Source organism: Onychomys torridus, chromosome 6, assembly GCF_903995425.1.
Source record: "Onychomys torridus chromosome 6, mOncTor1.1, whole genome shotgun sequence".
In the NCBI taxonomy this organism is placed as follows: Eukaryota; Metazoa; Chordata; class Mammalia; order Rodentia; family Cricetidae; genus Onychomys; species Onychomys torridus.
The window spans coordinates 47,421,441-47,446,187 of NC_050448.1; the positions used below are offsets into that span (position 1 = coordinate 47,421,441).

General features: G+C 45.0%; 1 protein-coding gene across 1 annotated transcript in view; it reads left to right on the forward strand.

Annotated features, from left to right (window-relative positions):
• The window catches only part of Ppm1l (protein phosphatase, Mg2+/Mn2+ dependent 1L), a 269,683-nt gene extending 245,411 nt beyond the window's left edge, over positions 1 to 24,272 (forward strand). The window contains exons 3-4 of the mRNA XM_036190101.1: positions 17,191 to 17,352; positions 21,685 to 24,272. Of these exons, the coding sequence (XP_036045994.1) occupies positions 17,191 to 17,352; positions 21,685 to 22,031 (509 nt within the window). The 3' untranslated portion in view covers positions 22,032 to 24,272. The remainder of the gene's footprint in view (positions 1 to 17,190; positions 17,353 to 21,684) is intronic.
• The last annotated feature ends 475 nt before the right edge of the window (positions 24,273 to 24,747 follow it).

Consider the following 24,747-nt stretch of genomic DNA (forward strand, 5'->3'; position numbering starts at 1 on the left):
GTTTGGCCAACTGTTCCTACCACAACATTTTAAGGATTAATTTCATAATTTCCAGGCCAGGGCACATTTCAGAGTTACAGAATAAACGTGTACAGGTTTAAGTTGATTTCTCTCTCCAGACCTGAGCATAACGTAGCTTTTCCATCCCCATATCAGATTTGAAAATGTTCAGTTCACTCCCATCTGGTATTTTTCAGATCCTTTTATGTAAATGCCACACTGAGTTCATATTTGTTGCCCCCTTTCCCAGGGGGACCTCAGTGTCACTATATGGTTGCTGGCCTGGTATCTGCCGGATGAGCCAGGGTCCCCAGGATCTGTAGTTGAAGGGACTCTTTGGAGCTGTGAAGGTTCCTCCTCAGGGGAGTGCAGTGTTCTCAGGCTTCACACTGGCCTCTCTGAGCTGGCTTCTCATTCAGCCAGTGCCCTTCCATGGCGGCTCAGGGTACTTACTGTGGGGCCTGTGCAGAGCTGAAGGTTTTCAGATGCCAGGGGTCAGGAGATACCTCTGCCTGTATTCTTTGTCCACCCTCCTCCCCCTCCCCCACAGTCTCCACCCTGGCGGCAGCCATACTGGAGCAGGAAACCTTGATGTGTGCCTCCTTCCTCTTCACTGGCTAATAGATCTTCACAGAGATTTCTCTCTTGAGAGCGTTGTCTCTTTGAGAGTTTCCACAGTTTCTCTGAAACCCCAAAATTAAGCAGACCTATTTCCTTCTCTTTCCATTTCAGCCATAGGAATCCTAAGCTCAGGACAGTGACTGCTTTAGACTGAAAAGGGAAGTCGTGTAAAGGAAAAGGCGGGAGCTGGCATTAATACCTCACGTGCATATGTAGTGGGTGTAGGTATGTATGAATGTAAATGAGGAAGTTGATAACCCAAAGGCCGGGCTTGTTTTTGGTTGACGTTATAAGAAGGGTTGATTCCACACTAAATAAAAGTCAAGGTATAGTTTCCTGTTGAGAACCAGGTGGGTTCAGGTTGTGCCTCTAATCCTCCAGCTGTGTTCTCCCCATTCTTCTCTCTGCACCTCCCCCCTTTTTATTAAAAGGTTAATACCCTTCTTAAGAAGGTACTGACACCGTCCCTCACATCACATTCATCAAGCAGTGGAGACAGAACTTGTAGCTAGGACCTCTGCAGAGAATTGAGACATTTCAATGAGGAATTCTTAAATAACATTAAGATAAGAAAAACATAGTAACTGCTGTAAGAAGAATCAAAGCAACCATGAACTTAGTCTTTTTTTTTTTCTTTTTTTTTCTTTTTTTTTCTGAGACAGGATTTCTGTGTGTAGCTTTGTGCCTTACCTGGAACTCACTTGGTAGCCCAGGCTGGCCTCGAACTCACAGAGATCCGCCTGGCTCTGCCTCCCAAGTGCTGGGATTAAAGACATGTGCCACCACCGCCGGCTAAACTTAGTCTTTTTTAACCATGTAATAGTACTGGACTTAGCATTCAGGTTGTGATTGTGTAACTATAAATTAATTTTAGTTACATTCTAGAATCCTAAGTGCCAGCGATAGTTAGGATAACTGTTAATGATTAGTATTAACACCTGTCTGCGTTACTTCTAAAGAGCCCTGACCAGGAGGGTGTAGTTGAAGACTCCTGAAGCACGAGGGTTTGATGTCATTTTCTCAGACACTACTGTAATGACCAGTTCATATGTAACTAAAAAGGAAGGTCCAGAAGCTCACACACTACATCCAACGGTGAACTAAACATTGCTTACCACAGTTGAAATGTACCGCTGAAGGACATTTTGGAATCAAAACTGTGTGTGTAAGATTAACACAGATAACAGATAACACAGTTCTGAGAAGACTGAATCAGTCCTGTGGTAGACTCCAGGACTGTGACTCTCCTGCCCACTAAAGGGGCTATTTATTTATTTACGTATTTTTCCATATTTATGGTGCCCTCCCTCATTTGTGGAAATGCTCTTTCTGGCAAGCACACACTGCTTCTCACTTCCTGTCACCTTATTGATGACTGCAGTTACTGAGGGAAGAGTCCAGATATACCTACACTTAGAACCAGATGCTATCTATCCTACGAGGGTTTTAAACAATAGAATTGGTCACAAAACTGACTACCTCAAATCCAGCCCGTGTCAGATCCAGTACTTGACGTTTTAGCTTATATCAAAGTTGAGAGATGAAAATTCTCATTGGCCATTGACTTGTTTCACACAAATCCTCATTCCAGGCAAACTGTTTTTACTTGGGTGAGAGGCAGCTGTTGTTGCAAAGGAAGACCCAAAGAGTTGCCATGGGGGGAGGGGCTTCAGTCCTTGCCCAGCTCAGGGAACTTAGAAGCTTCCCAACAAATACAGGTGTACCCTGTCTCTATGCCAGGGAAGTCAACGAGTCGGTAATCTTGGCACGCCGGGTCTTTTTGGCAGAAATTCGAATGTGTTCTTATTGATAACCTTTTGGGTGAGCAGGCTTTGAGTGGACTAGAGCCCTCTAATAATGGTGTTCTGCTGAAATCCCTGAGCTACCTTTGTCCCGTGGTGTTTTTCTTTCTGGAGTTAACTGCAGCAGGACACAGACTGTAAGCAGACATGTACCACACCATCACACATGTCGTTCATGAGGGCATGGTTCTTAACTTGGCTGTTGCCTCTTTGAATATGAGCATGGTCCATTTATAGCGATCATAGGAAAGTGTCTTAAAGGAGAGATGTCTGTCTGTTGGTGGTGAGGCTTTGTAAGCATATTCCCTTAAATGCAGTCTAGCTGTAGCTGTCTCATGGATGAAAGCAAGGTATTTTGTGCCTCTGGCTAGACTGGTCAGTTGCCAAATTTCAATCTCATCATCTGTAAAATAAGGATAACAGTAGTGTCCTATAGGCTCTTAGGGTGAGAGACTCCAGGAACCGAGCATGTAGCCTGACACTGTGAATGCTCAGCTTGAGGCCTACGTGTGTGTCTTTCCACACGGGTAGATGTGTCTTCAGCCACTTCCAATCAAACTCCCTTTACATAAAATGACTTTCAAACTGATAACTCTCAGGCTCATTTCAGGGCCTTTGTGGTGTGAACCACTCATTATTATTAATTTTACAATCCTATTGTATCAGGTGATTATCTTGGCAGAGCCAACCTAATAGTGTAGCAGAAAGGGCCTGCAGGTGGGGAAGCCTGGAGCGGGTGGCAAGGACTCTGGAAATAGACAAGAGGGAGCAGAGTAAAAAAAGATCAGAACATGCTGCTTCATTTTCCAGAATGTTCCAGATACTGTCCTGATAGGTCTGTCTGTGCCACAGCATTAACTGTTAGAAAAGAGAGCGGCGGAAGCTTTAAGCAGGTCAGACGTTGACAAACCCAACCTATACTGATGTGGGTAAGGGCAGGCTCTTACCTGAGAGCCGCCTGGTGCGACATCTGTGCTTCAAAGTGGCCACGGTGTTGACTGTGAGAGGCATGGCCGGAAAGTTCTGCATGGAGTGATGTTAACAGTCTTGGGTGATGTGTTCACTAAGCAGCTGCTTCCTCTGCCATTCCCCGTATGCTCATACCAGCATGATTTCTGTTCATCATTGGGGCCAATGGATCGAGGCCCTGAAATTGTGTTCTTGAGCTCACATTCACTGTCAGACCTCCACCGGATAAACTTAATGTCTTATAAATATGTCGGCCCGTTTGGTCTGCTTCCTTTATACTTTCGGTATTAAGATCAATTTTATATGCTATCTAAAAACACAATTTATTCACATTTCAGGAGAATATTTACTACACGAAGCAAGATATTTGATACGTAAAATGGGGAGGGAGAAAGAGAGTAATATATCTTGATCATAGAAATGTCTGAGTTCTCCTACACGGGGTATAAAGAATGGCCCTTTGGCTATCCCAGACATTGCTGAAGTCCTTGAAGTGTGGTGTCCCTGATTTTGTGTCTCTCTCCTTTTCTCCTTGCACACCCGCTTCCTACCCCTTGTCTCTCCTTTCTCACACTCCCCAGTTCTTCCTCTCTTTCCAAAAGAAAGCAAAATGCCAGTTTTCCATAGTCTTCATACTTAATGTCACAGAGATGTTATTAGCGTGAGCAGTCTAGCATTGTGTAAGTGAGTGTCCCTGGCTATGCTGAGCAAGGCCATAGGGTGTGTTCATCCCACTAAACTTTCTTTCTTTTTGGAAAAAGTGTGTGTGTGTGTGTGTGTGTGTGTGTGTGTGTGTGTGTGTGTTAACATACACACACATTTGCAGGTGCCCGCAGGCTAGAAGAGGATATCAGCTCCCCTGGAGCTGGAGTTACAGGCAGTTGTAAGCCCCCTGATGTAGGTGCTGGGAGGTGACCTCCAGTCCTCTACAACAGCAGCAAGTGTTCTTAACCACCAGGCCATCTCTCCAGCCTCGCACTGAACTTTCTTCAACCAAACAAGACTGCAGCCCCTGGCATAGGAACAAACCTCTGGAATCATGTACCTAGGAAGAAACGTTCAAGATGAGTTTCTGTGGGTTCTCATAACCTCAGTTTTTAAACTATGGATGTGTGCCTAACAGGGTACAGGGACCTTCCAGGAAGTGGAGGGGAAATGACCTGGCTGGCACACAACCTAGTGTTTCCTTTGTGGAGATTGGGCATCCTGCCCAGAGACACAGAGAGCCACACGAGGTGACAACAGGGACACGGTAGATGGTGCGTCTACCCTGAGGTGCCAGTGGCTCGGCACTGGCAGTTGGGTCTGTGTCTGAACGTCAGCTGTCCTTGTCACTGCTATTGCTGTGGTCTTTTCCACCTGTGCCGTATCGTTCTCTGTAGCCCAAATTATCGGCTCTCCCCTCCTCCCCCATTTTATGTATCGACTCCCTTGTCTGTGCAGAAAATATCCTCCTGAACTGTTGTGAATAAACTGTCCTTTTATATAGCATGTAAAATTTGCCTTAATACAGCAAGGTTTGAAAGGAGAAAACCAAATGAGTCAAATCCTTTCACCTGGTTAACTCTTCATGTTTTCAAAACTCTTCTGTTACATGTATGTTATACACGTATGTTTGTGTGGTCACCTATGTTTTCTTCCCTCATCCCTAGTCACAGCCCCTCCCGGGGTGGGAGTCTACAGTTTACAGAGTACAGCATAAGTATGTATCAGTGAGTAAAAGGCACCATCCTGCCCCCAAAGGAACTTTGCCTCTAATGGATCAAACCCTCATGTACAGGACAGGTAAAGGGAAGGAATGGTGTGCAATTTATAGGTACTTGGCAGCTGGACATCCCTAAAATGTGCTGAAGACGTTACCCTCAGCTGCAGAACTGAGGTCACTGTCTCCTCTCCCACAGTGCCTAACAAGCCTATATGACCTTAAACAAACACCTAAGATCACTTATGCAGTTCAAAGATGGAGTTGATAATTCCTCCCTACCAGAGTTTTGGAAATTCCGTGGTTATTACGGCATTTCAGAGCCTGGCCTGTGGCCTCTTGTTGTTGATAATGTTATGCAAATGTATGTTCCAGAGTCTCTTTACAGAAAGCCCAGATCCCTACTCCTAGGCCACATCTGACCCTCACTGTCCTGTCTTACAGTATCTTTTAAAACAAAGGTTGCACAGGGTGGTGGTGAAAGTGCACGTCTTTGATCCCAGCCCTCAGGAAGAGGAGGCAGGCGGATCTCTGTGAGTTCGAGGCCAGCCTGGTCTACAGAGCGAGTTCCAGGACAGCCAAGGTTACCGAGAGAAACCCTGTCTTAAAAGACCAAAAGCAAACAAACAAAAGTTGCCTACATTCAAAAAACCAGGAAAACTTACATAAAATGGATTTATTTTGAAAAGGCTGGAAAAAGGTCTCCATGGACCTGGATCCCTGTGTGGCAGCTACTTCCCTTACCCAGAACTGCTGCCTTCTTCACTTTGCGGTCAGCCCCAGGATTCCCTTTCACAGCCTCAACACCTGCTACCAAAGTTAGCTTTCTCAGAGGCAGAAAATATTTCAGAACCTTCCTTCCTACCAAAAGTAGTTGGTAGAGCTACTCCCAGAGGGGCATGAAGTCTTTCTGTTATGCTGACCTGTGTCCCTAAAGGTACTGGAGCCGGCAAAATATTCACACTGACAGGCACTGATGTGAACTTCTCCAAGTCACTTGCCCTTTTCCATTTCCAGAAGTGAAGCTATGAAATGCATAGGTGGTAGTGAAGTATGTAAGCAGTAGCATGGGTCGTTATTAGGAGTGGACTAATAGTTTGGGATTGCTGGCTTTGGGCTGTTTAATCATTGAGCACATAATCATTTAATCAGCTAGCAATGTGCCGATGTCGAAGACACTGTTCTCTCCCATCCTAGTCTGCATAAAGGGAAAAACAGTCCCCTCACGGCCCTGCATGAAAACCAGCGGCAATGTATTTGTGAGCCACCCATAGTTAGCGATTTCACTTAGAAACTTCTAACTAAAAAGTATTTATAGTCAGGGGCTTAATCATCACTGGGATTACATTTTGAAACTCAATTCATTGGATAGAGTAAGTGCCTAATATCACCCAACTGAAACATTTATCTCTGTGTTGAAAAGCCTCTGTGTATCAGGGTCCCAGGTGTTAATTTAGGAGAGAGAATGCAAGTTTGGAGGAGGAGACCATGAGTAGCTTGCACTGATGTTTTCCTACAGGAAAACTTGAAGGATTAGGACAACACAGATGTTGGGGTCCACAGAGGTTTCCTAGTGAGAGCTGACCTTGCTTTACCCAGCAGGCTGCATTAGGGGATAGCTTGACCATGTGCATGGTTACCAGGTGTTTGGAATGTTCTGCACTTGGCCATGTTGCGGGGGGGGGGGGGGGGTGTCCTTTTGCTCCACCCCTTGGCATTCCTTTAAAAGCCCTTTAGTAGACACTGAAGGGGCAGGTGGGTTTTGACCCACGCCCTCCCGAGGCTATCCTGTGTTTCTGTCTTTCTTCTCATTGTCTAAATATTTCCCACTTCTCCCTGCTCAAGAGTACCCTGGTCATAAAAGTGGAGGCTGGTCGCACACACACAAAGCAGCCCTGGTTCGTTGAGCTGCAAAAACGGAACCAGATGTGACATCCAGTGTGATGCACTCTTACCATTTGATTGGAATGTGTGTCTTTGGAACATGTCGGGAGAATAAGGGTCCCACCTGTGTTCCTTTGCATGAAACCAGGATCCTGGGCCAAAGGAAAGAATGGAGGCCACACATGGGCTGAACGTTCCCTCCACCTATCAGAGCGTGCCTGGGACCATGGGCCATACCTACACAGGAGAGGGATCATGTTTTGAGCAGTGGGTAAAAACAAACCAAGCAAACAAAGAGCGAGCCTGAGTGGTTTCTTGATTGATAGTGTCTACAGGCCATGTACAGTATGGTATTGAACTAGATGAACCTGTCAGAACAAGATATCAGATGATAAGCACAATATTAGGTGATTGTTTATTCAACCGTCTTTTAATTAGTTTATTTAGCAAATATTGAGTGCCTGTAGCAGTCTAGGCGACATCAGACTAAGGGAAACAAGCAGTGTCCTTAGGAAGCTTATATTCTATAGGGCAAGAATGATATTCAGTGCTTTAAATAAATAAACAAGATATCTGCATAATGGTGTGTTGGAGAGCGATAAATAAAGAGGTGATAAATCCACCAGAAAAGAGCTCTCTGAAAACCTCCTTCTTGAGCTCAAACAAGAGCCAGTGTCAAGGACAGAACAGCAGAGGGAACACAGTGTGTATAAAGGCCCCAAGAGACAAAAGGCTTGGCATATGTGAGCAAGCCCCAGACAAGAGAGAAGGTGATAATAGTCGTTTGGGATGGGGCCAGATCACACAGTATCTGTCGCTGTTGTTTCTTGGACTCCTGACGTAGCCTGCTGACTGAAATGACAGCGGCCTATACCAGCATCAGTCCTGTGAGCACAAGAGAGCTGGAGGCGTTGGTGTGTTTTAGAGGTAAGAGCACTTTCTTAACTCTAAAAGTGACAGCCCAATTGGGGAACAGAGAAAAGCAAGCCTGCTGACTAGGCTTCTGGCTAGGGGAGCTGCACGGATTACAGTGCCATTTTCTCAAATAGAAAGGTCAGGTGGCTCACCAGCTTTCACTCAGTATACGCTTTGAAGTCTACACTGTGCAAACTCACTCTTCCAGATGTTTGTTGCTGTTTTTGTTGTTACCGTTCTTGGAGACAGGGCCTTCTACAGTGCAGGATGCTCTCCAGTTCACTAAGTAGCTCAGGTTGGCCTTGAACTCCTGTTCATCCTCCCTCTACTTCCAGAATGCTGAAATTACACTGATGTACCACTATATCCAGGTTCAGATTTTTTTTTTTAATCTATAAGGTGAGGTTATTACATTAAGTTTCAAAGATCCCCTCCCAATTAACCATCTCATGAAGAACAAAATTGCTAATGTGAAAACGTCCTGAGTTTCAAAATTAAAGAACAGTGTGTTATGCCCTGATATTTTGATAAATAGCATCAAAATGGAATCAATCAATTTATCTCAAAACTAATAACCAAGAAATTAGAGGTTATTTTTTCCAGCATAGCAAAGAAAGTGCGGTTGCAAGCATTTTCTCCTGGGAAGTGTTTTTCCTGGAGTTTCTTGGCAACAGAGTAGTTTGTCCTGTTGAGTAATATTCTGTTTTAATGGTTTTGTAACTCTGGGTGAAGACTGCAAAGGCCAAACAATACTTGTTTGTGCTGCAGCATTCTGGCTTCCTTCTGATCATTTTGCATTGGTTAACACAGATCATTTCTACAGATCCACACAGGCTGTGGGCAGGTTTGTGGTGGTGGTGGTGGTGTTTTTCTGTAGAGAGGACACTGAACCCGTTCTAGTTATCCAGAGCTCCCCCTATAACCCTGTTTCTGCCACCTGCATACAACCATCTGTGGCTAAGCCTAAGATTCTCTGGCTGATGCAGGCAGTACAATACTGAAACCTGCATCTTCAGGTAGATCTTGAACCTGAGTCAAATGACGCTAATGGAAAAGACCTGTATTATCTCACAGAACAAACGCATGCTGGAACAGACTGGTGCAGTCTGGGATGGGGCCAGATGGTGCAGATCTGCCACTGCACTGTTGAGTCTCACACTGACTGAAGTGACCACTACTCTTCCATGCTGAGATTGTTCCCTATTGCAAGATAGCTGCCTCTGTTCAGTAATGCTCACATGATAATACTGAGCCAAAGAAATGGTCCTTCTCTGCTCTATGTGTGCCAGTGAATGCAAAGCCTTTCCCAGAAGCTCACAATAAACATCCCTGAGTGCCAGGGAGCACCCAGTTTCCTGCCTGGAGATAGAGACATTATTCTAAACCACGCCCCATTCTTCCTTCCTTCCCTCCCTCCCTGATGGACCTACCCTATCTGGTTTAAAATCTGTGTGCCCTCTCCATCCCAGTGGTTACCATATTAATTCTGATCCTCATTAACTCAGCCTGTCCTCACCGCTTCTGGTTATTTTTCTGTGGTCACCAAAGTGACCTTACAAAACAAAAGCCTCATTGTGACACTATAGCAGGCCTTCTCTTTTGGCCACCAACCAGCTTCCAATCATGATACTGAGAGTTACTGTTAGTTATGAATGTGTGGCCTTATCTTAGCTCTTATTGAATCTGTTTCTCTTCATCTATGTCTTGTTTCGGGACTTTTAACCTTCTTCCTTTATGTCCTGCTGTCCTGCTTCTCATGGCTGGCTGGCTGGCGGCTGCCAGGCTTCTGGCCCTAGGTGTGTCTCCTTCTAAACCATTCTCTTCTCTCTCTCTTCTCCTCTCATTCTCTCTTATTTATTCTCTCTGTACACCAGCCCCACCTATCTCTTTTCTGCCTAGCTATTGGCCGTTCAGCTTTTTATTAGACCAATCAGGTGCCTTAGGCAGGCAAGGTGAAACAGCAACACATCTTTACATAGTTAAACAATTGCAGCACAAACAAATGTAATGCATCGGTTAACAAAGGCAGCAGAAACAAATACAACACACCTTCACATAGTTAAAGTGATACTCCTCAACATAAACAAATGTAACACATCTTTGCCTAGTTAAACAAATAGTCCACAACATGATGCTCTACTACTGAAAACCCAGTAGTGAGTCTTCATCATCGACAGGCTAAAATCTCAGGTTGTTTCATAGCCACAGTGCTGACTCTTCTCTTTATCTGAAGGCTCAATAATCTGATAGACAGATGTAGAGCTGTACTGGCTGGAGTGGGGTTGGGGAAGGCAGACCCCAGCCAGGTAGACCCCCCTTCCCTGGATCCCTGTAAACAGGCAGAAGGAAATGCCGACTGAGAAGCTGGGATGAACCTGAATGTCAACTAGGCTATTGGCATATGTCCAAATGATGCAGAAGCCATTAGTGGGGACATCCTTGCCCTGAGCATCGAGAAGGCAGAGAGCTAGGTCCCTAAGTTCTACTACATGCGTCCACGTGCCATGTGGCACCCGGGAAAGAAAGGCTTCTAGTTCACCTTTCAAACTTTAATGTGCCACATAGAAGAGTTTCTGCTCGGATTGTTTGGAACAAGTTTAGTCAAGCAGACACTTAGAATGCAGTAAAAGTAGTCACAGATAAAATTCAGCCAATAAAAAAAAACCTCAAGGGCAATGATTTCTGAGAGTTGTATTTATAGAATGTTAAAAATTGTTTGATTTAGCTCATCTTCATATATGTATATATTTTAGGAAGCTTCTGTTATATTGTTTCCTTACTACCCCTAATTTTAGCTGCCTCTCCCCATATTCCTTCCCTCATACCCCTCTCCCCCTCCCTTCCACACTTGATCTTTCCATTCCAGGCCCCTGCGTCTATCCATAAATAGCTATTCTGTTTCCTCAGGGAGGTCTGCCTGTCCCCCGGTTCCTTACTCTGTGCCACCTTCTGTGGTTCCACTCATTGTAGCTTGGTCACCATAGATTTATCAGCTAACATCCACGTATAAGTGAATCCAGACCACATGTGTGTTTCTGGATTACCTCACCTAGGATTCTTTCTAGTCCTATCCATTTACCTGTGAATTTCATTATTTTATTTTTTTTAATGGCTGAGTAATATTCTATTGTATACATATACCACATTTTCTTTATCCATTCATCTGTTAAGGGACATCTAGGTCGTTTCCAACTGAGCAAGTGTCCCTGAGGTAGGATGAAGCATCCTTTGGGTATAGGCCCAAGAGTGGTATAGTTGGATCTTGAAGTAGATCGATTCTCATCTTCCCGAGAAACTGCCATTCTGTTTTCCACAGTGGCTGTACAAGTTTGCACTCCCACCAGCAATGGATGAGTGTTCCGTTTACTCAACATCCTAGCCAGCATGAACTGTCATTTGTTTTATTGATCTTGGCCATTCTGACAGGTGTAAGATGAAATCTCAAAATAGTTTTGATTTTCATTTTCCTGATGGCTAAGGATGTTATGCTGGATAGTTTTATATCAACTTGACACAAGCTAACGTCATCCGAGAGGAGGGAGCTGCAGTTGAGAAAATGCCTCCATAAGACTGGATGGAAGCAACCCTGAAGGGTATTTTTGTAATTAGTGATTGATGGGGGAGTGTCACTGTGGTGGCCATCCCTGGGCTGGTGGTCCAGGGTTCTACGAGAAAGCGGGCTGAGCAAGCCATAAGGAGCAAACCAGTGTGCAGCACCCCTCCATGGCCTGTTTGAGTTCCTGTCCTGGCTTCCTTCTATGATGAACAGTGATGGAAACGGAAACCAGTAAACCTTTTCCTCCCACTTGCTTTAGGTCATGATGTTTCATCACAGACACAGTATCCCCATCCCTAACACAGAGAGATGTTGAACATTTCTTTAAGTGTTCTCAGTCATTTGGGTTTCCTCTTTGGAGGAATCTCCGTTTCAGTCTACACCCCATTTTTAAACTGGGTTATTTGTTTCCTTGATATCTAGTTTTTTGAGTTCTTTATATATTTTTATATTAGCCATCTATCAGATGTGTAATTGGTAAAAAAATCTTTCCCACACTGTAGGCTGCTGCCTTGTCTGAATGACAGTGTCCTTTGCCATGCAGAAGCTTTTCAGTTTCATGAGGTCCCATTTATTAATTGTTGGTCTTAGTGCCTGTGCTAACAGTGTCCTGTTCAGAAAATCTTTTCCTGTGCCAAGGAGTTCAAGGCTATTCTCCACTTTCTTTTCTGTCAGATTCAGTGTATCTGATTTTATGTTGCGGTCTTTAATCCATTTGGAGTTGAATTTTATACAGGGTGGTAAGTATGAATCTATTTGGATTCTTACATGTCCAGCCATCCAGTTTGACCAGCACCATATGTTAAAGATATTTTCTTTTTTTTCAGGGTGTATGTCTGACTTCTTTATACACACACACACACACACACACACACACACACACACACACACACACCATATGAACATAGGTGTCTTGAGTCTGGGTCTTCAATTCAATCCCATTTATTGTGTCTGTTTTTGTGCCAATACCATGCTGTTTTTATTACCATAGCTCTCTGTAGTACAATTTAAGACCAGAGGTGGTGATACCTTCAGCAGTTCTTTTATTATTCAGGATTGTTTTAGCTATTTGGTTTTGTGTGTGTGTGTGTGTGTGTGTGTGTGTGTGTGTGTGAGAGAGAGAGAGAGAGAGAGAGAGAGAGAGAGAGAGAGAGAGAGTATGTTTCCATCTGAAACTGAAAATTCTCCTTTTGTGATCTATGAAGAATTGTGTTGAAATTTTGATGGGGATTGCATTGAATCTGTAGATTACTTCTGGTAGAATGGCCATTTTTATTTCATTAATCCTACCAATCAATGAGCATGGGCATGCTTTCCATTTTCTGATATCTTCTTTTAAGTTCTTTCTTCAATGTTTTAAAGTTTTTATCTTATAAGTCTTTCATTTGCTTGGTTAGAGTTACCCCAAGATATTTTATATTATTTGAGGCTGTTGGGAAAGGTGTTGCTTTCTCAGTCCATTTGTCATTTGTATATAGGAAGGCTACTGATTTTTGTGAGTTAAGTTTGTATCCAGCTACTTTGTGGAATGTGTTTATCAGCTGTAGGAGTTTTCCAGTGGAACTTTTGGGTCATTTATATATACTACTATATTATCTACAAATAAAGATATTTGATTTCTTCCTTTCTAACTTGTATCCCTTTGGTCTCCTTCAGTTATCTTATTGCTCTAGCTAAGACTTCAAGTACTGTGTTGAATAGGTATGGAAAGAGTGGACAACATTGTCTTGTTCTTGATTTTAGTAGAATTACTTTGAATTTCTCTCCATTTAATTTGATGTTGGCTATGGGCTTGCTGTAAACTGCCTTTATTATGTTGAGGTATGTCACCAAATGAAATCATCAAAATGTAGGGGAGACAGATCACCAACTGGACATCTCTGGTCACCAAATAAAGTTTCTAATATGGGGAATAGCTTACATCTAATTGAGTCGTTGGCCAAAAGGGTCTCAGGGGAACCCCCCCCCCCAAACAACCGAATCTCATGCCAAGGCTATAGATTGTTCTCCACAAACTAATTGCAAGACATCTATAGTTGAGGGCAACAGGTACACAATTTATTAAACTTGGAGAAGTCCAGCTGATGCCTGTGTAGAGCCTTCACCCCTAGGGACTACTGTTCTTGGTACTGGAAGGTGCTCTGCATACTACCAAAGGAGAAAGGTAAACACCAACCTACCTAGAGACCCTTTGAGCTACAGGGGTTTCCCACCTGCAAGATATGCTAATTGAATGGTGACACAAAGCTTATGGTGGTAACCAATCAAAGTGACCTAAGGCTACTCCATGAGATGGAACCCAAACTCAACAGTGCTTGGGCGACCAAGAACCTGTGACTAGATAGCCCAGGGGTCTGGGAAAAACCAAATACTTCTGTTCTACTAAAAGATTGTAACAATAAAGTGACTCCTAATGACATCCTGCTATACTCAGAGATCAGTGCCTTTTCCAGCCATTATCATAGAAGCCTCCTCCACAGTAGATGCAAGCAAATACAGAAATCCACAGCCAGACAACATGCAGAGTGAGAGACTTTGAGACATGCAGCCCTAAATAGAATGTCTCATTAAATCTCTTCCCTCGGGGCTCAAGGAACCCAGAGGAAGAGGAGGAGAAAAGAATGTAAGATCCAGAGGGGATGGAAGACACCGAGGAAACAAGGCCTCTAAATCAACAAGATCGATGCACACATGAACTCAGAGACTGAGGCGGCATGCACAGGGCCTACAGAGGTCTGCACCTGATGGGGTCCTGGAGCTGAAAGGAGAAGTGGATACATACCCCACCCCTAACCCAAAAGCTATCTCCAGTTGATAACCACTGGCAGATGACAATTGAGTTTTCTCCCGGGGAGTCTCACCAGGGAAACAAACTACTCTTAAGGGTAGGCTTAATGAAATCATTCCATTATTATGCCCAGCAGCCGATGCCAGAAAATGATCTTAACCACATCTTTGGAGGTTTCTTGTCTCATGATACTGTATCAGGGCTTTTTAGTTTTGTTTTGTTAATTTATCTTATTTTATAATCATATATATATATATATATATATATATATATATATATATATGGGGGTCTCTGTCTATATAGTTTCTTGTGTCTTTTCTTGTTTTGTTAATTTTATCTTATTTTATGTATGATATGTGTGTGTGTGTGTGTGTGTGTGTATATATATATATATATATGAGAGGGTCTGTGTGTTTTTATCTGTGTCTTGTTTTGTTAATTTTATCTTACTTTATAATTTTATATATGATATATATGTGTGTGTGTGTATTTATGAGCGGGTCTCTGTGTCTGTATCTGTGTCTTGTGTCTTGTCTTGTTAATTTTATCTTATTTTACAATTTTATATATGATATATATGTGTGTGTATTTATGAGCGAGTCTCTGTGTCTGTATCTGTGTCTTGTGTCTTGCCTTGGGCTCTTTTCCTTCTGCTTGTTCTGTCCTACTCTGATGTTGTAGTTTTTGTTTTATTATATTTTATTTTGTTATTATCCCATAGAAACCTGTTTGTTTTCCTATGACACACAGAGAGGGAGTAGATCTCTATGGGATGGGAGGCGGGGAGGAGCTGGGATGAGCAGAGGGAGAGACCATAAATGATCTGTTTCCAGTAAAAGGGGAAAAAAATTTTGATGGGCTGGAGAGAGAACTTAGCAGTCAGAACACTGGCTGCTCTTTCAGAGGACTGAGGTTCGATTCCCAGCACCCACATGGTGGTTCACAACTGTCTGTAACTCCAGTTCCAGGGTATCTGATGCCCTCTTTTGGCCTCCACAGGCACCAGGCACAAACCTGGCACATCATCAGCATATAGGCAGGCAAAATACCTGTGCACATAAAACAATAATTTTTTTTAAATTTTGCTTTGATAACATCTGAGATTACAATTAGTCATATTTAGTCATATTCTCACTCAGTCTCCCCCTCCCTCTCATTTTCACAACATTTTTTTTTAAATGTTGTAATGCTAAATTAACCCAGCTTTCATGGGCTGCCATTTTTAATCAAGTCAGTTTTGAGTTACGTAGTGTTTAGAATTCCAGTGGCCAGGGAGATGGCCTCCCATGCACAACTGGGGAGCTGAGTCACATCCCCAGATCCCACAGAAAAGACAGGATAAGGTGGCACCTATCTATAACTCTGGCACTCGTACAACACAGTGAAAGGCAGAGGACAGTTGGCCAGAAGTTTAGGGGCCAGTAGTCCAGCAGAATCAGCAAGTGGAAGGAGAGAACCCACTCTCGAGAGTTACCCTTCTGGCCTGCACACATGAGCTGTGGGGGGCACTGGCATCCACTTTGTTGGAGCCCATCTCCGACCTGTTGAAGGGTTCTTGGATGAGAAGAGGGGAATGAGAAAGTATTAGATAGAAATAAGACATAGATGGAGAGAAAGACAAAGACACAGGACAGCTCTGGGAGAGCCCTGGGTCAGTACCCAGTCACCACCTTGAGATTTATTTTAATGGACTTTTTATACACTACCAAGGGGATAGGCAAAAGACCTCCCCCTGTCAAGATCTAAGCACAATGTACAGCCCAGTGCACACCCTTCCAAACACCTGGTAACCACAGCCCCGGCCAAATCATCCCATTATGCAGCCCTGCTGGGTAAAGCAAGCTCAGATGCTCTGACCTTGATTGAGTACGGCCTTACTAGGGAGCCTCCGTGGGCCCCCACCCTGCTTGCACTCCCCACCATCTCCAATCACACCCAGTCATTTTCTTTAATTTAAAAAGAATGGGGCATCAAACAATCATAACTGAATATGCTAATTATCGTAGCTAACCTGCTCTCGTCCACCTGTATTTGTTCTTTCTGTTGAAGAATGGGGTCCTCTCTTTTGTTGTAGTTCTACGAAAGGTTATTTAGATGCAGTTTATGTTTTTATTATGCAGTATGACTCTCCTAATGAGAAAACTGTTAAGGGCGACCGGAGAGTGCTTTTCAAAAGTAAAGGAGCGATGATCTGAGGCCCGAGCAGAGGGAGTGAGAGCTGAGCATTCCAGCAGACACTTGACCGTGGACAGTGGCAGGCAGGGCCGAGAGGCAAAGGGCTGCTCCATTGTCTTTGTTACTTTTTTTCATTTCAAAGAGAACGAAATGAAGCTTGTCTCTGTGTGTCTTGTGTGGGCTTCCAGCAAGCTGCAGGCTCTGACCACCTCTATCCCACCTGTCACTTCCTGGAGATTTTTCTGCTTCTACCTTCATAGCCTGCCCCTTCACACCGGGGGCCTGGATGCCATTTTCTAAGCTCCAGTTCTGTCATAGTGCCACAGGATATGGTTGTTGACATCTGCCTCTATCTCAGGAGCCATCCCCCATCCCCAGTCTCCACACCGTCACACTTGTCACTGGGACTTCTCAGACACTGAGCACCTATGAGAATTGACAACGGGTACCATTTGTCTAGGGCTGCAAACTGATTTTGATTCTCCCCTGATCCTTTTGAATGTGGTGTTTTTAAATGAAGGGTAGCAGAAGCAAAGTGGTTTAGGAAAATGATACCGTTCTAGCCTATTTCAGTGACAGTGTAACACGGTTAGGAAAATGGACTGTCAGATTTGATCAATGTTGTTGAAATGAACCGTGATCATTCCCGGAGTAGCAGAAGTAAAACTCCTTCCTAGCATTAGAGGCCTTAATGATGGCTGAGTCTGGCGATCAGGAGAAACAAGGGAACATCAGCACACTGACCTTGTCCACACTGCCTCTCTCTTCTGTCCTGCAGGCACGACGTGTTTGATTGCTCTGCTGTCAGATAAGGACCTGACTGTAGCCAATGTTGGTGATTCTCGAGGAGTCTTGTGTGACAAAGATGGGAACGCCATTCCCTTGTCTCATGATCACAAGCCTTACCAACTCAAGGAGAGGAAGAGGATAAAGAGAGCTGGTGAGTCGGGGAGCCCCCTTGGAGGAAGTCTACCATCTTGTTTGGTGATCTTGGCGCTTTCTTGGAGAGTTTTTAGGGAGCAAATTCACTTACCCAGCAGCACACGGGGTCACTGTGACATGACTGTTACCTAGTCTATATTCTTAGACTGTACATTTCTTATTAATTGATGATGACTTAATTTACCACTCTTAATGGCCAAAGATTCCAGAAGGGCCAAAATCAGCCCTCTTCAGTTTCAAGTCCAATGTGATCACTGGACCTCTGCTCCCTTGCAGCCACGCCAGACTCCCAACACTCCAGTGTGAACTCCAGTGATGTATCCGTGCTTCTGTAAGTGTCATCTTCACTGGAGTGGGTGAAGAGTAGTGTCCCTTTAAATCCAACCATGGAGTGTCCTGTTGGAAGCCTTCCATGTCAGGCGCCTTGTGAAATGCATGCACACAGCTGGTTCTTGCCTGTGTTGCCTTCTTGTCTGTGAGCTGTTTGGAGGCAAGAACTTGATCTTGGTTATTTCCATACCTCAGCACTCAACTCAGTGACTATCTTAAGTAGAGATGGAAGAGCCTGCTATTTATTCAACAAACCCTCTCCCCTCCCCCACAAGGCCCTATGAAATTTACGTTCTGAAATTGGTTGAGGTGAAGATGGAGTAAATAGGCACCAATCAAAGATGAATGAGTTCTGTGGTAAATCATAGGGTGGTGACTATCGTGAAGGTGCATAAAGCAGATGAGGAAATGGGGGTGTCTTTATGTGGGGTGGTCTATGTGAAACCACTAAGGTGATATTCATTCACTTTTGAGATGGAGTTTCAGGTAACCCAGGCTGGCCCAATTCTCCTGCCTCTGCCTCCCAAGTCCTTCAATTACAGGCATGGGTTACCATGTGTAGTTCAGTAAAGTGATACTGACACTAAACTCTGAGGAGGAAGATTAGATCTCAGAGTTTCCTGCCTATGGAAGGCAAGAATGCCTTCGCCCTCTTACCTCAGAGCCCAGGGATGTGCTGAGCAGCCTGGACCCCTGCTGTGTGCAAGCCTGCAGACTGACCCTTGCAGCTTAGCTCCTGCCCAGTGAGAACATGAGACAGCCTAATGAACACTGGAGTCACACAGTGGGAAGCTGCATGGCTGAGACCAAAGGGGCTGGATTCTAGCCCCCACTTCAGTTCCTGCTTGGGATGCAGAATAGTTTCGATCAAATGAGTGCTACCTGGGTTTTCTGTTGATGAAATGGAACAATGTTTTAGGAGGATCCATCAAGCTTTGGAGAGCTCCAGGCAAGATGAGTGAAACACTCTGACATACATTTATGTAGGCCTCATTTCCTGAGAGTCCACGCTAAGTCCAAACTGAAGATCCAGATAGGTAAATTTGGCAGGACACACATGCACCAGAACCTCCACCTTAGTATCCAGCATGTGTTCTTGAAATTTCACTATCACCTTATCCTCTGTCCCCTCCTTCACACCAGACACACACGCTCCCTACTCTATAGCGCTTCCTTCTACAAGCAAATGTGCACACCATCTCTAAGATTAATTGACTTACTCTGTTCATTTATAAAAATTAGGCAAGGGTGTGTTTTTTAAAATATTTTTATTCTTTAGAATTTCATACAATGTATTCTGATCATATCCATCTCCTCCCCCAACCTCTCCCAGATTTCCTGCATTTGTTGGAGTTCTCTAGAGGAACAGAACTGATTGGGAATATGCATACATACACATATACATATACATACATACATGATTTATTTGACTGGCTTAAAAGCTGTGGTCTAGCTAGTCCAACAGTGACTGTCTTCCAATGAAAAGGCCAAGAATCCATCAGCTGTACAGTCTACAAGGCTAGATGTCCCAGGTGGTCTTCGGTCTACATTGTCTCCCAAAGAAATAGGATCTAATGCCAGCAAAGAAGTGCCTCCACAGCAGGAGAGATGAACTTGCCAGCAAGAGTGAAGGCAAGTAGGCAAAAAGCAAAATCTTCCTTCTTCCATGTCCTTTTATGTGTGTAGGCTGCCACCAGAAGGGTGTAACCTAGATTTACGGTGAGTCTTCTCACTTCAGACAGTCCAATCAAGAAAATCCCTCACACACATGCCCATCTGTTTTGGGTATATATCTCAGATATAGTCAAGTGGACAGCCAAGATTAACCATCACCTTACCTACCCAACCTTGTGCTCCCCCACCCCCATGCCCATCAAGTCCAATTTGTGCTGCCCTTATTCTCTTAGATATGGGGTCATCCACTGGGACCACAGTCTAACTACCAAGGGCCATGCCCTTACAGAAATTGACTCACTTCCTCCTAGCAGCTTCTCAGGTAGGGGTGGGACATCGTGGCCACCTCTCACCTCCATACTTAAATTTTGTCTGACTTGAGCTTCCACAGGCACTGTGCATGTTGTCACAACTGTCGTGAGTTCATATGTGCAGCTGTCCTGCTGTGTGCAAACGAAAACCAATCAACAAAAACCAAAAACCAGTTCCCGTGTAGTCATCCACCACCTCTGGCTCTTGTACTCTTTCTGCCCCCTCTGCCTCAATGAACTCTGAACCCCGGGCAGAGGGGACATGATGTAAATGTTCCATTTAGGGCAGAACACTTGGCAGTCTGATAATCTGTGTGCCTGGCTCAGCTGTGAATCTCCATTTCAACCGCCCTAGGAGGGCTTAAGGGATGGTGATGAGGTTTATCGTCTGTGTTTGTATTTATTGTGACCCTAGACTTCCAGACATCTCTCTTCCTCCTACTTAGCATGACAAGAAGCCAGATATTGTGTATGTTGACCTTTCTGTCTCTGCAGTATCCTAACGGCGTCAGTCTCGGCTGCTGTCTACTGTGCTCCCTGTACTGAGAGCTGCCCTGGTACACTACATGCATTTTTATACATTCTGTGAAAATGATAATGTTATTATCACTTCATAGAGAGTAAACTGGAACCACAGAGAGGCTTGTGTCCACAGACATACAGCTAGTGAGTGACGAGGCCAGAGTTAACCCATGACTGACTACAGAGCCCTTGTCCTTGCCCACTGCACCACACTTGCTGGAACTGTCCAATGTCCTGCCGTCCATCCATCCCTTATAGCTCACTCCTCTACGGTGGTCACCCCACAGTCGCTCCCCCACCCTCCCTTACTTCAGTGGTTAACAGACCCCAACCTCTCCCAGAAGAATACTACTTGGTCCTGGTGACTTTTAACAAACGTGGCTTCTGTTTCTTCCAGGGTGTCAGGGACAAAAATGGTCTAGGTCTTATATAATTTTCATATCCTGAAAAAAAAATCCCCTTCTACAGCATAGATATGTAATAACTGAGAGATAAGTGAATGAACAAGGTTCTAGCTCCTTTAAAGAAAGCATCAGAGGGCTGGAGAGATGGCTCAGAGGTTAAGAGCACTGGCTGCTCTTCCAAAGGTCCTGAGTTCAATTCCAAGCAACCACATGGTGGCTCATAGCCATCTATCATGAGATCTGGTGCCCTCTTCTGGTCTGCAGGGACACATGCAGGCAGAACACTGTACACATAATAAATAAATCTTTACCAAAAAAAAAAAAAAAAAAAGAAAGAAAGCATCAGAGAAGCCAGGGATGGTGGGACATGTCTTTAATTCTAGTGCTTAGGTGGTAGAGATAGAGGAATCAGAAATTCAGGCCAGCCTCAGCCATATAGTGAGTTCAAGGTTGCTGTGGACTCTAAGAGACTTTAGTCCCCTCTCAGGGTGCGGAAGACCGGGAACCATTGAGTGAGTACCACCGGGCTGCATGCTTCCAGATGTGTATGGAATAACTTCTCACTGTACCATGAGACGGACATTAGACCCATTTAGCAGCTAGGAAGAGAAAACAGCAAGAAGGGAGTACCTCTCATTCAGGGTCACCCTCAAATGTGCTTTCCCTTAATCCCTGTTGATGGGATCCACGGCAGTACATCCGAGTGACCTCACTCAGTGGCTGTTTCAGGGGTGTCCCCCTGCCTGCCCACTTGCTTCTCCGCCACTCTCAAGTCCCCAGGCTGCAGCTCCCTGCCTTCAGTCGCTGAGCTGCCACACTGTGTTGTTAAAACTGATGCTCTGTCTTCACCCATACTCGACCCTTAAGGTTCCTGCCAGCATTAGCAGTGCCCAGGATGAGAGCATGAAGTTCCATCCCAGGCCCTGCAGCAAGGCCTGCTGTTGGCCTTGGCAGTGAAATGGTGTAGGGGGTACCACCTGTGGCCCGCTCACATGGAGCAGAACAGCTTATGGTACACACACCTGGACTGTACGAAGTGTGAGAGAGATCAGCTGGACAAGCTAACAGGCTCCCTCACTGTCTTTCCAGGTGGATTCATCAGTTTCAATGGCTCCTGGAGGGTCCAGGGCATCCTAGCCATGTCTCGATCCCTGGGAGATTACCCACTGAAAAATCTCAATGTGGTCATCCCAGACCCAGATATCCTGACGTTTGACCTGGACAAGCTGCAGCCCGAGTTCATGATCTTGGCATCAGATGGTCTGTGGGATGCGTTTAGCAACGAAGAAGCAGTGCGATTCATCAAGGAGCGCTTGGATGAACCTCACTTCGGGGCCAAAAGCATCGTCCTGCAGTCCTTCTACAGAGGCTGCCCTGACAATATCACAGTCATGGTGGTGAAGTTCAGGAATAGCAGCAAGACAGGAGAGCAGTGAGGCCTGCAGGGCCTCGGCTGCCCCAGACTAGAGGACTCTCAACATACTGTTCTCTTAATGTAATAAAAGGTGTGGGGATTACAATTAGGATCATGTGTCCCAACACAGAACCCCTTCCCTGGTGACCTCGAATCCCTATCAAGTGATGAGCAGAGGGTTCCCCAGCTGACACTGTTGAGGGGCTGGAAAGATTTTGTGTTCCCCCAGCCCTTCTATCAGTGTTTGAAATGCATCCATAGGTAGCCATGGATCCCACATATGAGGCAAAAGGAAGATAGGCCATGTATTCTCCATCACGTTCTTTTCATGATCTCTTCTGTGGTCCTTCAGACGGCCTCCTTGGTGTCCTCCCGAGAACCTGTGGGCAGGGCAGGCCTGTAACTGCAGGCAACATGCCAACATCATCTGATGATGTGCTGGTGGTGCCCTCTGCCTGGCGGCTTCTGAGCATGCGCCTTCAGTACTCCAGCAGCCTGCAAAGGAGACTTGCAACGCTTTATTTCTTGCCTGCTCTTGGAGACTGAGGGATGCAGAGAAGATGGAGAGTTGGTGGCAGCTTCCTGCACACTAGACAGCACCCTTCCCCTCCCTTCCTTAGTGCAGCAGATTCAGGGTGCAGTTAACCAGCCCTATGCCTCCTCCTCATGGAGCATGAATTTACCATTTGCTCACCCCTTACAATGAAGTGCATCAAGGGTAGCCGCTGACTTCACCATGAGTTTTTGTCTCACCAACAACCCACAGAAAGGGGATGAAGCGGGTGGGAAGCACAGCACAGTGCAGGATGACTTTCTGTCTCCAAGGAGGGATGAGGCTGGGATGAGGCTCAGTGCCCCTTTGAGACTCGCTGTCTGTCTCAGCGAGGGAGATCACCACCACCTCACGCTCACCAGCTACTGCTTTCTGCACAGCCTTCCCCAGCCCATCTTAGTAGCTTTCACATCCTTCAAACAGTGTTGGGAGAAACAGCAGCCTGGGATCACCCAAGAGTGCTGTTCCCAGTCACCGCAAATTGGTATTTGGGACAACCACTGAGACATGCTTCCTGGCCAAGAGAAAGGTCTTTCATCTTTGGTTGCAAATCTCTGTCCATACCCCATAGCATTCCCCAGGCAAACACAAGCTGCCTGCTGTAACCTGGAGGGAAATAGTAGGCTGACTCCTGGGGGATCTGTGTGCACTGGTCACGGAGCTGCCTGGGAATTCAAGCAAGAACCCTGAGAGATGAGCAGCACAGTTACTTGGGGGCCTGGATTGCTGCTCTCCCCTTCCTAACACCAAAGCTCTGGGGTTTTCCCCAGTCTCTGTACTTTATAATTTACAGAACATATTAGGTTGTCCGTTTTGAGTGATTGAACCAGCCACAAACAACCAAGATTCTCATTGCAGACCCACACCCGGAGCCTGCCTTATTCCGTTCTTTCTCAAAGTGGGTGTTTGTCAGCATGGCCTCTCAAGGCCTGCTTCTTAGCCCTCCCTACCCCCTTGCCCAGCCCTCCATCCCTCAGCTGCAGAGCTTGCCCAAAGCCCAATGTGCAGAACAAAAGATTATCTTGGACTCTGAGGACTACAAACTGTCTTCGACTCCTCCAGGAACTTGCTTTTCGTTGACTGTGTTGAGAATAATGGTTTCCCAGGACATTTGCTTACTTTTGTACCCTGTGTTTTCAACATTGGAATTAGGGTCTTAGTTATTGCTTTTCAGAATGTTTTAGTAAAAAATACATTCTGTTGTGTTAGACAGAAACATTGACCTATGGAGAGACATGGACACATGGATATGTATTCTGGGTCAAGTGGGAGGGGAACAAAGGAGACGGATGTGGGTTCAGTGATGGAGATGCACTTGTGGATTTAGGATATTCTTAGGGTTCCCACAACCCTTCTTCTAAGGGTCCAGATTTGACAGTCCATATAGTCAACTTCTCTTTTTTGTATTTGCTTAATGCAAAAGTGTATAAACAAGGAAAAAATAATAATTTGAGAAACATTTTTATTGTAAAGAACAAATAATGAAATGATGTTTTGGTGAAGAAAAAAAGGAAAGACACCAAATTAGCCCATTGGTTATTCCTTGAGCAAGTGGGGTTTCTTAACTGCCTGCATTAGTTACAAAAATCTTCTAATTGAAGTTTATGGACACCTTACAAATTTTGCTTTGGAGAAGTAACTTATTTCTAACTGCAACCAAATAGAATATATATATATATATCTGTATATGTGTATGTGTATATACATATACATATATATCATACTCCTTTCTTGCCTCTTCCCCTCCCCCATGACTTGTAGACTTTCTTTAAAGATAGAAATTCTAGGCAAAATAGTAGCTGTTAGGTGAGTAGTTACATATAAAACCACAGTACCCTTCTCCTTCCCCATGTCCTCCTGGAATGCTCCTTTCCTCACCTGTGTCCGGCTGTAGGGAGTCTGCAGCTAGATGTGGCTGGGCACACTGGCCACCCCCCTCCTCTGGCGGCTCTGGAAGGGTGAGTCTAGCTTCCAGGGAGCTGGATTGGAGGGAGTCCACGTGAAGCTTCCATAAACAGCACTGCCAAAGCTTTGGGATCCTCCCCAAGGCTGTCCAGACTCCCTACCTAGCCTGAGTTCCAATTGCCAATAGTCCCCACAGTGCCAAATTTGGGGAGGGTTTTACAGTGTTTTAGAAGTACAGCTGACGCCAACCCCAGGCCCCAATAGCCCCTGCTCGGCCCCT